The sequence below is a fragment of the Varanus komodoensis genome, unplaced genomic scaffold, assembly GCF_004798865.1.
Source record: "Varanus komodoensis strain SLA01 unplaced genomic scaffold, ASM479886v1 scaffold5, whole genome shotgun sequence".
Lineage (NCBI taxonomy): Eukaryota > Metazoa > Chordata > Lepidosauria > Squamata > Varanidae > Varanus > Varanus komodoensis.
The window spans coordinates 51,406,967-51,422,085 of NW_025336087.1; the positions used below are offsets into that span (position 1 = coordinate 51,406,967).

Consider the following 15,119-nt stretch of genomic DNA (forward strand, 5'->3'; position numbering starts at 1 on the left):
ATCCTGTGACCCCTCAGATGCTATCTAGGAACCACAAGATTGTGTGCTAAATGAAATTTTATTCTCTGTCTGTTGTGCAAACTCTTGGGGCATTTCAGGTGGGGTGCAGAATCTCAGGCCTGCAAGCCAAATCTGGTCCAATTGGGGTTCCCAGAAAAGCACATCCCCATTCTCTGACTTTGTATCATTTGATGGTTTCCCAGCATTTGCATATTTTCCCCCATTCTAAAAGTGCCTCTCCTAAAACTTGGTTAGAGAAAGTATGAGCCTTATACTAAAATATGCTGGTATTTTGGAGGCTTGGCCTGCCTCCTTCACCCTTACCACCCACCACTGGAATGCTGTCACAAAGAGCTTTTCCAAAATTGACATAGGCCTGTGGGTTGAAAGAGGTTCAAAATGTCTAATCTAGCATGGGCCCACAAATGGTGGCAAATGGAAATCTCTTCCTGGAAACTAACTGCCTGTGGATGTCCGGTGTTCAAGACAGAGATCATCCCTATCGCTGAGTTCTCAGCCCACAGCATGAATTGGGAAAGTGGTAGCTCTCATCAAGCCAATCAGGAGGAAGAAAGATCCTGATCTTGTCCTGAGTTCTCTGAATGTTCCAGTCACACTCAATTCATTTTGAGCTCTGGAAATACTACAGTAGCAAAAATCTGCTCCTGGGTGTCTCCAAACCTTGCCCTCTCCTGAGTTCCACAGAAGGAATCTACTTTGAATCAAGACTTGAAGACAGCCACTTTCATTGCCTCTGACCCTTCCTAATACCTGCCATAAGTCATTCATAGAACTCAGGACAAGGCGTGGGCTCCCAGCAACAAAAAGAAGTGATTCACTACCATGGCCAGCCAAAATCTGTAGCCTCCTATTTGCACATTTATATTTGTTTGCAGAGTCAATATAGACATACAACACAGAAATTAATGCCAGCCTTTCTGAAGCCAATGCCAAGAGAAAAATCATCATAATGTTCCAGCTAAGTGCTGCTAGGTTGACAAGTAGACTGAAAGCAGGTGGGCTACACATTTGTTGGTTGAACTGTTTCAAATAGATGCCCATTGTGTGCAAAAGACAAGCCCTTCTATAAGAGACACATTTTCAGTCAATTTTATGGCCTTCCTGATGCTATTCAGATGTTGCACACATGTTCTGCAGGAAGCTGAGAATATGGACTATGATTTACTGCTGTCTAAATGGTGGAAGCACGAAGAACTAGTATATCAGTCTTCTGCATGAATTTGGGATATGCAAACATTTGTTACCACAGAGGAAGATAAAACAGGAGTTTAAATCATCATAGCTCTCAAGCCATGTGCAATGATACAATTCCTAGATAAACATATACTCCATTATAAACAATTAAACCTTTCTTTTTGCAGATGCCTCTTCATAACTTATAAATCTAAACTACCTAAAATCGTAAGCAGTTTGAACATAGGCTTAGATTGCAGGTATGAGCCAGTTTGAATAATACACTAATTGTGCTGATGGTTGTTGTTGTTGATAGTAAATGCATAACACTCTATTTTCTAAAAATGAAGATAATCCATAGGAGGAAATAATGTAGTTTGGAAAAGATATGTAACCCTTTTTCTATAGCCTATTTTCCAAGTGAAAGTCACTCCTAAAGCAGTGGGGATAAAATGAAACTGTCCACCAGTATTTTTGCTCACAGGTGAAAAAGCAGCTTGGGGAGGGCATTACAGATTAGGAAAACTGTTCATGGGTAAAGGGTGAAACACCAATTCTTGAGTCTATTCCTCATTTGAAAAAACCTGAGGCACAGTTATTCACATCTGCTGTGTAACATTCAACTTGGTCCTCATACCAAAGTGCATTTTAGCACTGGAGCATGTTATATTTGTGAAAGGGACATGCATCTAACTGTAGATGGATTCTCTTTATAGAGAACATTGTTACTAAGATTGTTCCATAAAATAAGTGAAAGCCATAAAGCTTTTATTAGACAAAACTGTTTGTATCAAGGGCAGCTAGCAAATGCTATCCAGTGCACAGATGAAGAGGTAGACATCTTGGTATTCCCAGAGGACTGGGACTACAACTCCGACCTGACCATTGGCCATGTTGACTGGGATTTATAAGATTTTTAATTTAATTTAAAACATCTAGAGGGCATCACATGGCCCATTGCATCCTACATATGCAAGCATAATAGAACCTCCACCTCAGCATTGCACTGTATCCACCTTCCTCCTAAATGGAGAGCAACCAACCATCACACCCAAGCAAGACCTTCTGTTCACCACTCCGTGTGTTCCACTTCTTATCCACTCTGTGACCCAACATTTGGAGGTTCCTGAGCATCATCAATGCTCACTGGGCATTTGTGGGCATTTTGTGCTTTAACTGTTTTTCCCCTTTTCTAACTTCCTTCTACTTCTTCAAACCTTGGGGTTCTCCTGAACACAGTATCTCCTTGTTTGTCAGTGGCACTCCTTTGGCTAAATCCTGCTGGGACTCACCACATGAGGTTGCCCAGCAACAGAATATCATCAAATATATTTGCATCTGACCTTCAGACATGGATGTTTGCCTATGAGGGGGACAGCTGATCATGAGCAGGGCAATATCATAAGAATCACAAGATTGGAGTGTATTAAGCTGCTGTTTTAACAAATAGAATTATGGGGTGAAAATGGTTCAAACACAGATACTAATCACTTACCAGAATGTGACCTGAATTGAAGTAAGGCGCTGTTGTAACCAAGTGTTATCAAAACGGATTCTTTTCCCACACGACAGTATTCAGTATCTTTGTTAACTAAGCATTTAAACACACAAACCCCATCAGCTGTAGGGAGAAAATTTTAATTTTTAGTACATTTATTAAATTTTAATTTTTAGTACATTTATTATTAAAAACAAAAGATAAGCATACATATTTTTATCAATGTGAGTAAACTATCTGGAAGCTGCAGTACTGCATGCCATTTTAACCTTAGATGTTCTCCTCAAATGACATTGAACTGTTTCATGTACTGTGACATAGTTTAGCACAAAGTGCATAAATTGGAACAAGCCCAATCAAAAGCTTCAGGCTTGTATTTTCCCTGTCTGCCTCCCAAAAGGCCTGGAGCAGCTTTATAATCCATGGGCTGAAGTAGAATATGTTTACAAAAGGGGTGGGCAAGTTCAGGAAGCCAGACGGTTAATCTCCCCAGGCAACAGCTCCCCATAATTGGCCACTGTTTGGTGTGGAACCTGGATTTTATTTTTTTTTAAGAATTTGCCCCAGAACAATCATCGAAAGCCAAAAAGATCAAATGTAGCTTATTTGCTGCAGAGCTTTATTGGTGTCATATTTAGTTTATACACTGCTCAGTTTTAACTTTTTGGCTAATCACAGTGCTCTGGATCAATGGTTTTCAACCACCACTCCGTAGACCGGTGCCGGTCTGCAGGAGCTTTCCTACTGTTCCACAGGGGACTGTGTCCCGCTGGCCGTGGACTGGCGTGGGGCTAGCTGTGCTCCACCACCTCTTCCTCAGTTGGCATCACATTTACGGGGGGTGCCCTGGTGCCACCATGGGGGCTAGGGAGGGTAGAGATGGCTCGATGGGAGATGGCTGGGAGCCATGCTACGCTGATTTCAGTGCTTTGTTCTTTTGTTGGCATTTTCTGATGCTTGGTTTCTGGTTGTTTTGGAGAATTTTCCCTTCCCTTCCCTTTCGGTATTGTGTTTGGAAACTAATATACAGAATACTGTATTATGTGTATGGCGCTTTTTGTTTCTGGCTCAGTGGACCCTTACATGGCTTTCCTGTTTTCGCCAGTCCCCAGCTGTGGAAAGGTTGGAAATCACTGCTCTAGATTACTATTTTGATTTTTTAAAAACTTTCTTTTATAGGGTGTGATAAGAGTTGCATGTACCCCCCCCCCCCCAGCTACCTATTGCCCATTTTCGGTTTACAAACCACAAAAACAACAAACCAAGATTCATGGAAAGTGAAACTAAAATGAAGCCCTCTTCCTCCTCATTATCCAACGCCCCCCCCCCCGCCACACACACACGCCATCCCATTCCTTTGCCCTTCCAAGCAGATCAACATGAAAGGCTGCTAATCACAAACATTTGGGGGGTAAAGTGGGCCAGCCAAACTAGCTTGGTGATACGGCAGGAGTACTGCAGAGGTCATTCACAAAAGATAATATGTCTAGTTAATAAGAGAGAGAAAGTATAACTCAAGACAAGAATTTCAATCCAAACTGAATCCTTCTCCTCCCTTTCCAACCAAATGGAGTTTGTTTCACCCTCATGGAGGTTTCTGCTGTTTGTAGGCCAGATTGTAGGAACACCGGATGTCAAATGACCAGCTCACTTGAGCTTTCATGGGATGACTGGACCTATTAAATTATATCCCACTCCTCTTGCCCCCTCTATTCAACACTGTCTCATCCCAAAGGAATGTGGTCTGGTTCGTACTGCCTGGCTTATCTCGGGGCTCGTCAGCCTTGGTATTTCAGCCAAGAATTCTGACCCCTCCTTTTATCCACTTCAGATTCAGAATCTGATGAAACCAATCTAGAATGCTGCATTCTGGGAGAAGTTGGCCCTCTCCTCATGCCTTCCAACTCTGCAAAAACAAGGTTTCACACAGGTTCATTCCAGCTTGAAACACTGAACCATGGTTTGGTATTGCCAGAGAAACACTTCATTGTGTTATATGCCTGTTTTCATGTCCTTACAAAATGGCTCCGTCTTTATTTTATCATGTTTGAAATGCCAGAATCCTGCTGTATAAGGGCTAATATAGGATGAGCTGTAACCAAAAGTCCCCTGGTTCAAATGCCACCTCTGCTAAGCATCTTCCAGATGCCTTTGTATCAATAAGGTGTTTAACCAGCAGTAACAACAAGGTAGAGTTTGAAGATTGAACAGGAAATGAGGAGGAGGCAAGGAGGCAAGCAGAAAACAATAGGCTCTGAACAAAGCTGCCTGTTTATAAGAGGTTGGCAGATGATCCTTGGAATGCTTTGCAGAGTCACATGAAACACCCTTAGGTATGGTGACTCTTTCTATCTCACGCTTTCCATCTGGAATATAGGGATTAGTTAAATAGTATTTGTGAAGCATGTTGAACATGGCACTAAATAAATGCTAATTTTATAATATCAACACATTTAAGATATACTGTATTTCCTGGACCAGCTCCAGATTTGCTGGGGTCCTCAGTAAGGATCCTACTGGGGGACCCATGTGGCAAGTTTATCTGATGGTGAATGGGAAATGGTGGCAGTAGCAACAGTGTTTGAATGAGGGCCAAGTGGCTCCCAGTTGGGGGCAGTGCAAGACGAAGAAGGTGGGTCCCTCCCCTTATCCTGTGGAATCCCAGAATCAAAATGTTTAAATGAAGGCCCAGAATATGCATGAAGGAGGGGTCCTTGAAGCTGCTTGAAGGTATTATGGGCTGATTAATGGCATGCTCATAGCCTGGAAAAGATATATCAGGAAGAATAAGGAGTGAGTGTGAGCAGTTCATTCTGTTTCTGTTACTTGAGGCTAACTGTATGGAATTTAGTAATAAGCACTATAGAATTCGGCAATAACCAGCTTTGTATGTTCACTCTAGGGTTTCTTTATCTCTGCAAGGCAGCTCTTCTCAAAGTGTAAATAGCCTGTGCTCTGTCTGTGTTTTGCTTGGATTTGTCTGTCTGTCTGGTTTTGATGTGGTAGGTCTATTAGATGACTTCTTTGCTTGCACTGGTGTGTGCGTGTGTGTGTGTTATTCTATGACTATCACCAGTTTGTTTTCTGTGAAAAGGAGGCTGAAGCAGTCAATTAGGCAAAGTGGTTTTATGTTTTAGAAATCAGACCACCTTTATCCTGCACTTTGGCATGTTTCCGGTTCTTTACTCGTTTGCCTTTGGAAAATGGTGCTATGGACCTCCTCCTCTAAGAAGCAGCTAAAACTCGCAGAGACAGACAATGCCAGGAAGTCACCATGTCAAGAGTTGTGCAGATCCATCTGCAGAAGTGAAGGGAGTTCCTAGTTCCTGAGAGCAGTGGTGCCTCAAGAAGTGGGCCAGTAGGGCTCTCTTGCGAAGCAGTGCCCTCAAGTATAAAAGAGGGCTCCTCAAGAGCAAGGTCTCCCTTCCTTAAGCTCTTACGTCTAGCAGAGAGCCTGCAAAACACTGCAATTGAGCCCCAGTTGGGGCCCAGGAAGCTCGTGGAAGCCTCCAGTTCCAGACCAGCTGCTGCCTTACCTCTTGTTTTTCTGACCTTGCCTCATGACTGAATCTTTGTGCTACTAACTCTTGCAGTCCTACCTGCCTCTGCTTCTGGGTTAGCATATTATATCCAACTCCTTTGACCTTGGCTGTGTTTCAGCACTCTCTTCTGAAATCACCTACTTGCCTGGTGATACTATGCTTTGAACACCACCTGTATCTTGACCACACCTGTGTTCAACCATGTCCCATACAAATGGGTGTTTTGTCACTATCAGTCAAGCACTTTCACCCAGATGATTCTCTCCCTGCCACTTGCAGACATGAAAGGTTTCCCTTTGCTTCACATGACCGGGGTAGAAGGAAAATCAGCTGAGCAGTAGTGATGCTTTCCACAACACCACCCAGTTGGTTTCCCCCACTCCAGCCTAAGCATGGTACGGGGATCCCCCTTCCTGCTCCTCAGTCTCCTCTGGAGCAGGAGGCAAAGGTGCCTTATTAGCTTCCCCATCTTCTCTGCTGTGCTTTGGGACATGAGCCAAGTTTATGTTGTAGAGACTGCTTGACAGGTAGCCTCATTTCTCCCTGCAGTGTCTCCTGGGATACCACCTGAGGACTGAGAGGGAAGGAAAAGGTGGCAAGGAGGAGACTTAGCACCCTGATGCTGGCTGACTGTTAGGCCTATCAAGGTAAACAACTGAGAATTGTGATGACCATGCAGAGTTCCTTGTTGTGACGTGTGAACCTAGCCAGAGAGGATATAATATATAAGCATTTTTGTAGAAACAATCATGGAACGAAGAGGTACCCGCTTCTCATCTAGGCAGGGCTATATACTGAAGGTGGATCTAACAACAGGAAATTGTATCACATTCCATATGTTATTTCCCTGCCACAAACCAGAGAAAAGACATATCAAAATAATATGAGCTGTAACCTAATAACCACACCTCAAAAATCCTCTTCCCACAAGAGCCCTCCTAAAACACATGGACAACAATTCCTTCAACATATAAATGAAGTTAACATTCCTGACATGCCAAGTTTCTTTATGCCTGACAGAGGAATATTCCCCCTGCATTCCATCATAACACAATTCAACCACGGCAATAATTTTTCCATTAAGCAGAAACATGCAGAATTAAACTCCTTAATTAGTTTCTTTTAAAAGAAATCACTAAGATTTCCTCCCTTTGTCATTTTTTGACACGCCATTATAAGAGTTCCAGTTCTTTATGCCATACCATGAGAAATGCCTAATCTGAAACATGATCATATAACTGCTTTTTGTATAAATTGCTTTACCTTCTACCTGGCACTTCCTTGATAACAGCACTATTTGTTCACCTGCAATACATTTGTTTTAATCCTTGTTGCAACACGAAACTGCTGTTTTTCAAGGGAATGAAACAAAAATGGGAATAGGTTTCCTCCCCAGATTTCAAAGCGTACACATCAAAGTAAGGAGCTCATTCAAAGGATCCTGCAATGGTGATTTACTGGGCAATCCTATGCATCCTGTGAATATCTAAATCCCATTGATTTCAGTACATGCAACTTCCCGATAAATGTGTACATGTAGGACTGCAGCCATAGCTCCACGGAACAACATGACAAGCCATGTTTCAAAGATCAGATGAAGGAAGGAAGGAAGGAAGGAAGGAAGGAAGGAAGGAAGGAAGGAAGGAAATTGGGTAGCCTTATGGTGTGTTAAAAGCAAGGGTGTGTCACAATCTATCTTTTTACTGTGGTGAAGAAATATACAACAGGTTCTTGGAAAGACAAACAAAATATGCATACAATTGAGGAGAGGCATTGCTGTGATTGTGGCAGTGCAGGGAGGAAATGTGACAACTATGTGAAGTGAGACTTCCAAAGGTACAGTGTAGAAGACCCTAAATATATCTTATTTTTTTCAAATGTGCAAGCAAGGAGAGGAAGGTTTGTCATTTGTCAGTACAGGTGACAAATTGCTACTTGCAATCTGCCCTAACAGTCTATCATTGCAATTTATGAAAGGACATTGCATTTCCCAGCAACAAAATAACAACGTTCTCAGTAATGGGGGAAATGTAATATACACATTTTATGCCAGCTTCAGGAAAGCCATCTGGATTGCATCTCACCATACCTTCTGCAATGTATAAGAACTGCACACTTGATGCACTGCAAAGTGATCAACTTGAACAGGTCATCAGACTGTGTGGATCGTTTTGATAATGAAGTCCTTTAGTACTATTTGGTTGCTCTTCCACAATCAGTAGGAAAAGAAAGTAAAACTGTGCTTTCTCCATACAAAATCCCTAAAATGCCTATGCCCACAGTAAAGAACATAGATGCTTTTATTCATAAGTAAGTCACACTCAACTTAAGAAAGTATGTAAAAATTACAGGCTTCAATTTGCATTTATTTTCTGGTGAAATGAAACAACAGCTTTTTCTGCCTCTTGTGCGTTACTGAAATTGGATCATCAATTCATCATTTCCCGAATTATTGAATTCAGCTCCTTGGTCATTAACTTTTACAACCAAAGCAATTTCACCAGGTGCTCATTTGTTAATATTTTATTAATGAGATTCTAGTAAAGCAGAACCCCCCTTTAAATAACACTCACACTTAAATTAGGTAAGTTAAAACACTGGGTATTAGGGTATAAGTAACAAGACATGGCAATAGCACTGCAATCGGGAAATAAAGAAAAATAGACCACTCCATCTGTCAGGAGCCTGAATGTCTTGCCAGTTTACACCCATTGTGACTATGCTTTTGATTACTATGAATCAAAAGACATTATGAAACTATTCTGTCTCTCTCTTTAACATATTTTCTGCGGTATGAAAAGAGACAGAAGGCACAGTACAAAAGCTTGGGAGATAACAAATGGAAGAAGATTCCATCTGGACCTCTAGGAAACTCTGCAAATGAAGCAGAGCAAGTGTGCTATAAAAGCCTCACCTGAAAAAACCCTGTGCTGTTGACTAAACGGGACTTACTCTCAGATAAGAGCGCATAGGATTGCAAGGCTCAATTGCTCCTATTTAGCAGATGTACAAACAAGGAGGTCCAGTTTCTCCTAATGTAAAAGACACAGTGATGGTAACATGAGACAATTTCTGAGCAGTCGGCTAGACAGAGAATCTACCCCAACAAGTACATGCTGATACAGAAGACTTTCAGGAGGATTTCCCTTAAGTGAAATGACTCATCTATTCTAATGGGCATTTCACCACAGCATAGCTCTTCAAGGAAGCCCTAGCTTGATTTGCTGCTGCTTTTGTTAAAAAAAAAAAGTACAACCTGCAAAACAGTTCCTTTAACTCCTGATAATATAATTCTCTTTCATATTTACAGTCCTACAACATGCAAATAACAGGGCTGTTATTTTGATTATCCAAGCATGTGGAATGCTTCCCAGTGACAAAATAAAAGTTATGGAGGTTTTTCCCAACTTTAATTGATTTATATGCTCATAAGATGCTATAAGTACAGCCATAATAAAAGCAGGACAGCTATAACTGTCTACAAACTATCTGACAATCAATACGCAAGCTAGCATATCTGAAGAGTTCCACAGATATCTCATGGTGTTGCTTACATGGTGTTTTTTTTTTGCCAGAGATGAGAAGGGCTACGTTTAGCTCAGCATGCAAAGTCTTTTTCCTATTCTATAGGGAAAAGAATCATACCTGAATGCTACAACATATAATTAAGTTGTCTGAATATCAACTCTTTTACCAGAGGCATAAAAGAAGGAACAAAGGAAGTTATTGTACACAATGACATTGTGTTAAACCACTAATATTTTGCATAGCTGCCATCAAACTTTGTGGAAGCTTTGAGATGATTCCTCCTTTGTCAGACTGAAGGTTCAAAAATCTGTTGCCATTTGATTTCAAGTTCTTAAGAAATGCAACAAATCCTCTGCCTAAATTTGTATGGGTGCTTCAGTGTTGGTGAAAACGAGGTCAAGACTTTGCTTTCATGCTTGCTGCTTGACTTGAGAGAGGAGCCAAATGGAATTAGGTTACAACAAAGCCAAAAGAAGGTTGCGAGTGCTGAGATCTATTACAGCTGGACAACACAAGAAGTCATCTGTTGCTTCTTTCCTCTGCACTGTAACATATTGTATGCCATGCTGGATAACAGTAGAATCTGGTTAGTGTGGATCTGTGACATTTATTATCAAATTGACAGCCTGCTTTTTCCCTTTCCTTCAAGGACCCAAGGCAGCTTACGTAATTGTCCTTCTCTCCAATTTTATCCTGTGGAAAAGGTTAGGCTGACAGTTGGTCACCCAAGGACTCTAATGGTCATGGTGGGGACTTGAACTTTGATTTTCTGGGCCTCAGTTCAACACTAAGCTCTACACCAAACTGACTCTCAGACTGAATTCAGAACGCTTATGAAGCAAATCTAGGCTCTTCCGGTAACCCTGTTCCCACTGTTACAGATCTTCTGCCAACTCTCCATCTGCCTCCATGGATTGCCATGAATGCACATATATAATCATAGATGTAACAATGGCCACCCCATGCCTAACCCTGAGCTAGTGGATGTACAACTAGAGATCAATGGTAAATTATTCTCACTGTATATGTGCTGCAAGAAATGCTAAGGAGGCACCATGAGATAGTGAGCCCCTGGATCCACACCTCCAAACCTTAGCAAGAATGCACAGCCCTGTACCACCTGCAGCAGGAACTTTCATATTACAGGAGAAAGAACCCAGCAGAAGCCTTTCAGCATCACAGCTCCAGACTGCACCTCGCTTGAATAGGTGGGATCCATATCAGGTGGGGTGGGGAGGGTAGTAATAACTTCTGCCAAGAGCTTCTCCAGCAGCATATCTCTTGCTGCAGAGTGCTGAAATGCAGTAATAAAATAAAGGATGAGCTCTGTTCATTTTAAACTTTATCAGACAAGCATGATTTTAAGAAAAAAGAATTTTGGAATCGGAAACTTCTATCACAGGTGGTTCACCAAACAAACCACCAGATATGGGGGAAAGTGGCAGCAATGTTCTCAGGAGAACTGTTGTAAGTGGGTCCCTTCCTCTCTCTTTTCCTCTCTGGCAGACATAGATGAAAATTCAGAAGCACAACTTTTTTCTTAGAGCTTGGCTCCTTGCAGCACAGTGTCCCTCAAAGCAGCATTCTCTTCAAGATGTGGGAGGAACATCTGCCCATGCAAAGAGTGAATCCAGCCAGAAACTTCCCCTCCTCTCCCTTTCAAAAAAAAAAACTTCCTACTCCCCTACCCAGGGGCTCCTGCTGCCTGAGGAGAGATGGCGGGAACACCAGACACTTCGCAGTGGGTCTGCTTGCTTGCTTCTCCTGTCATCTCCCGACCAGGTCAAGGAGCTGCTCCATGCCTGCCAGTTATGAAGGGCCTCCTCCTTTTCCAGGGTGGGCCGCTTCTCATGCTCTCTCTGAGCATCTTCACAAGGTAACCTTGAATCTGCAAAGTTATCTGCCCACCTCTGCCCCGTCCTAAAAAATGGTCAAATCTCTCTGAGCTTCCTCTCTACATCAAGGCTGCTTTCACAGCACTCAGGCTGAAAATATTGCTAATTTTACAAGTATCACCTAACTGTAGATTTTAGCCCACTACTATTTTTAAAAGTACAATATGCTCTGGATTCAATTACATGAGTTGAAATATTATTTATTGTAGTCCCTGGATACTAAAATCCTGTTTTGGAATGAAGTCGCCCTGCATATGTCTAAAACAAGAGCCATACAAACTCATAAATATTTGGTGAATATACTAAAATTGTTAACTGTGCCTACATGCAATCAACATTCAATGACACAAATTTGACATGCAGTTGATTTCCATTCCATTTCAAGATGTCCATTCTTTCTTTTTTACTGTTACTAAATACTGAAGTTTATGTGTAATAGAAATTTTTATGCAAGAATCTTGAGAAACAAGTTGTGCATAACTTTGCTTTTACAGTTCAATGATATTTGAAATGAAAACTTTAGCCTTTTGCTGGAAGCATGTCTAGACGGTGGCTGTTTACTTGAAATACAGACTTATCTGCAAAATCTCTACTTCAGTACATATGTCTCCACTTTATTTTCAAGAGGAACCAGGTATTTCTAGTACTGTCTTTGGATTCTATGTATTAAGACGTTAGATGTGTTACTCTAGTCTGACATGTGATTGAACAAATACCACATGTACACTATCAAAAACAGAACAAATGTTTCAGGCCAAGGCCCTGGACTAAGCTAAAACCAGACACCTAGGATGGTTAACTTCAAAATCTATCCCTAAAAATGAAACCTGAGAGAGCACTACCTTGTGCAAATGTGTTGACCTTTAGACATTTCTGTAATGGCAGACTTTTATTTATTTATTATTAAAAGCATTTCTACCCCATCCCTTACCAAGGTCTCATAAATATATCTATAAATATGACAAAATCCAATGTAATTACTGACCAATTTCTATCATCAGAAGAGACTTCTTATTGTATTACTTTCCATTTCTCTGGTATACTCTTGTCTTTCCCAGCAATTTATTTTTAAAAGCAGGAAAAGATCTAAAGACATTTAGCATAATGTCAAGAATATTATGCAAACATTTTTGAAAAGGAAAAAATAACACAAGATAAAACAAAATCAGAAAAATACCTTATGCCCTTGTGCTTTGTTCAGCTCAGAACCCAACTCTGATGTTAGTAGTAGTAACAACACAGCAAAGATTGTTTTAGGAATAAACAACCTCTCCTACTGACTTGAGGTGAGGGTTATTCATTTCTGTCATACAATAAAACCATGTCCTCTGCCCTACAGGTGTGCTGGACTACAACTCCCATCATTTCTAGTCAGCATGGCCAGTGGCCATACTGGGAAAGACTACAGTACGACTGAGATCACAGAGCTCCAATAAGGCTCTCACTTAGAAGAGCAGTGCCCCCTTCCCCAGGCAAGCTCCAGCTTATCCTCATGCAGATTTGCTCTGATACTGTTGATACCAGCTGCCTTGCCCAGTGCTCCCATTCCCTGATTTGACTGCTGTCTCCTGTCCTTTTAACTCAGGGTTTGTAGAGTTTAGACATGCCCAGTGCTGTCCCTGGGCCCCCTAAGGCAAACTTCTAGATTCCACATAAAGCTGAACCACGGTTACAACATGACCCTCATCCAACCTGCCCCTTGGATGATTTAGCCCAAGCCGACACTGAAGCATGGAGCAATTGGCAACATGGGGCAAACTTAAGTTGTAGCTTTTAGAGTTGCCTTGTAATGAGCCTGGGAGCATTATATGTGAGGCAAACCAGGAAGAGCCTTATCTGCTCCTCTCACCTCACAAAATTCCAGTTCTCCATATTCTGCCTTTTCAAGGGCAGAGTTCGATGGAGTTGCTTCTGTCTCTGTAGTATTCTGCAACAAGAACACAATGCTACCTAGGGCATCCTTTCATATCAATCATGCACTCAAACTATACGTTTATTGCACCCAGTCTCATTCTTTGCTACCTATGAGCACAGAGGTCTGGGCTCCAAAACTGTAGTCCTTAAAGTTTATGTCCCTAAAATAAATCTTCAGAAAGTGACCTTTCAAAACTAAAACAGGCTTTATAAACTCTGCCCGTGGAGGTCCTTCAGGGTTATGCAGAAATAAAAACTTAGGAAGATTTAAAGTAGGAATGGGCAATGTACAGCCCACAGTTTGCTTCTGGTCTCCTTCCCTCCTCTGTGGCTGCCATCATCCCCGAATCCACCCCAATAGAAATTTTGTGCCACAGGAGCAAGAAAAAGGCATGTTTTCCTTTAAAAAAAATACATACGGGATTGCAAAATTGCATTAAAACAAGGTGCTTGTCCCTTACATGCTTCATTTGTCTCACTGAACTGACACTGATTTCTACAGAGGAAACTCTGGTGCTGGGGGTGCCACCCCCAGGGTACTCCCAGGGTCAAAAACCAGCCTGCAGATTCTCAGAAGTTGCCCACTCCCAACTTAAAGACTAATGCTCACAGTATCCAGCAAAAGACCTATCAGTGGAACATTATCAGACCTAATGGCCAACTTCTCTGACATTAGAACTGGAAAAGAAAGAGCTTTTGCGTCCAACAGTTGCTGAGTCTGTTGGTCACATACTAATCCCAGGGACCTGACTTAGGCAGTTTTTTGTCTTCCACTTGGGCTGATGTTTCATCTTTTTAGATACATTTGAAGATGGCAGCCTGTGCTGCTTGGAAGAAAGCTTTGATTTTACCAGAAGCATACATCCCAGTGTCGTAGACAGAATCAGACCACCAGGAAGGTTTTCCGGTTCTGAAGGTGTCAAGCCAGGCAGCAGATTCCAAGGAAGCTGAAACGGCCTCAGTAGAGGCATAGAACACCGAAGTATTGGATCTTGGCAAACTGGGATCTAAATGCCTTCTGCCAAAGTCTAGCCCTCAGTGGGATGCTCTTTGTCTCCAAGTCTGCCAAGTGAAAGCTTAAAAATGCTTGCATGAATACACAAAGTGAGCATCCCCCACACAGGAAGCAAATTGCTATGCCATCTATTCCTGGCAATGTCATCTATTGGCAATTTGCTAATACTGCAAACCCACACGGTTAATTCTATGGGAAGTCAGTGACCTCTGAGCATCAGTAAATGTTGCACCAAAGATGCTGAAGGAAAAAACCTTCAAACTGCAAAAGTGTACACACAAATACAAGAAAAGAGAATAAATAATGAATTAAGTGCAAAACAGACTGAGAGTGGCTTGTGTGCCCTCCCCAACTCCCCATTACTTTTATCTCACCACAGAACCTTTCATGATGCTCCTGTAGTCAGATGAAGGGGTACGGGCCCTGCCAAAGCTCTCGTCTAGCTATAATGCTTCCTGAAATTTTCCTTATTTTAAATTGTCCAAAGTCACTTTTAAAAGGAGAACATTCTCAACAAGGTGTGCAAGATTAGA

At 41.8% G+C, this 15,119-nt stretch overlaps 1 protein-coding gene across 1 annotated transcript in view; it reads right to left on the bottom strand.

Moving 5' to 3' along the window:
• LOC123031349 (histone-arginine methyltransferase CARM1-like) overlaps window positions 1-15,119 on the bottom strand; it is a 79,551-nt gene that overhangs the window by 50,360 nt on the left and 14,072 nt on the right. The window contains exon 2 of the mRNA XM_044446208.1: window positions 2,690-2,815. Within this exon, the coding sequence (XP_044302143.1) occupies window positions 2,690-2,815 (126 nt within the window). The remainder of the gene's footprint in view (window positions 1-2,689; window positions 2,816-15,119) is intronic.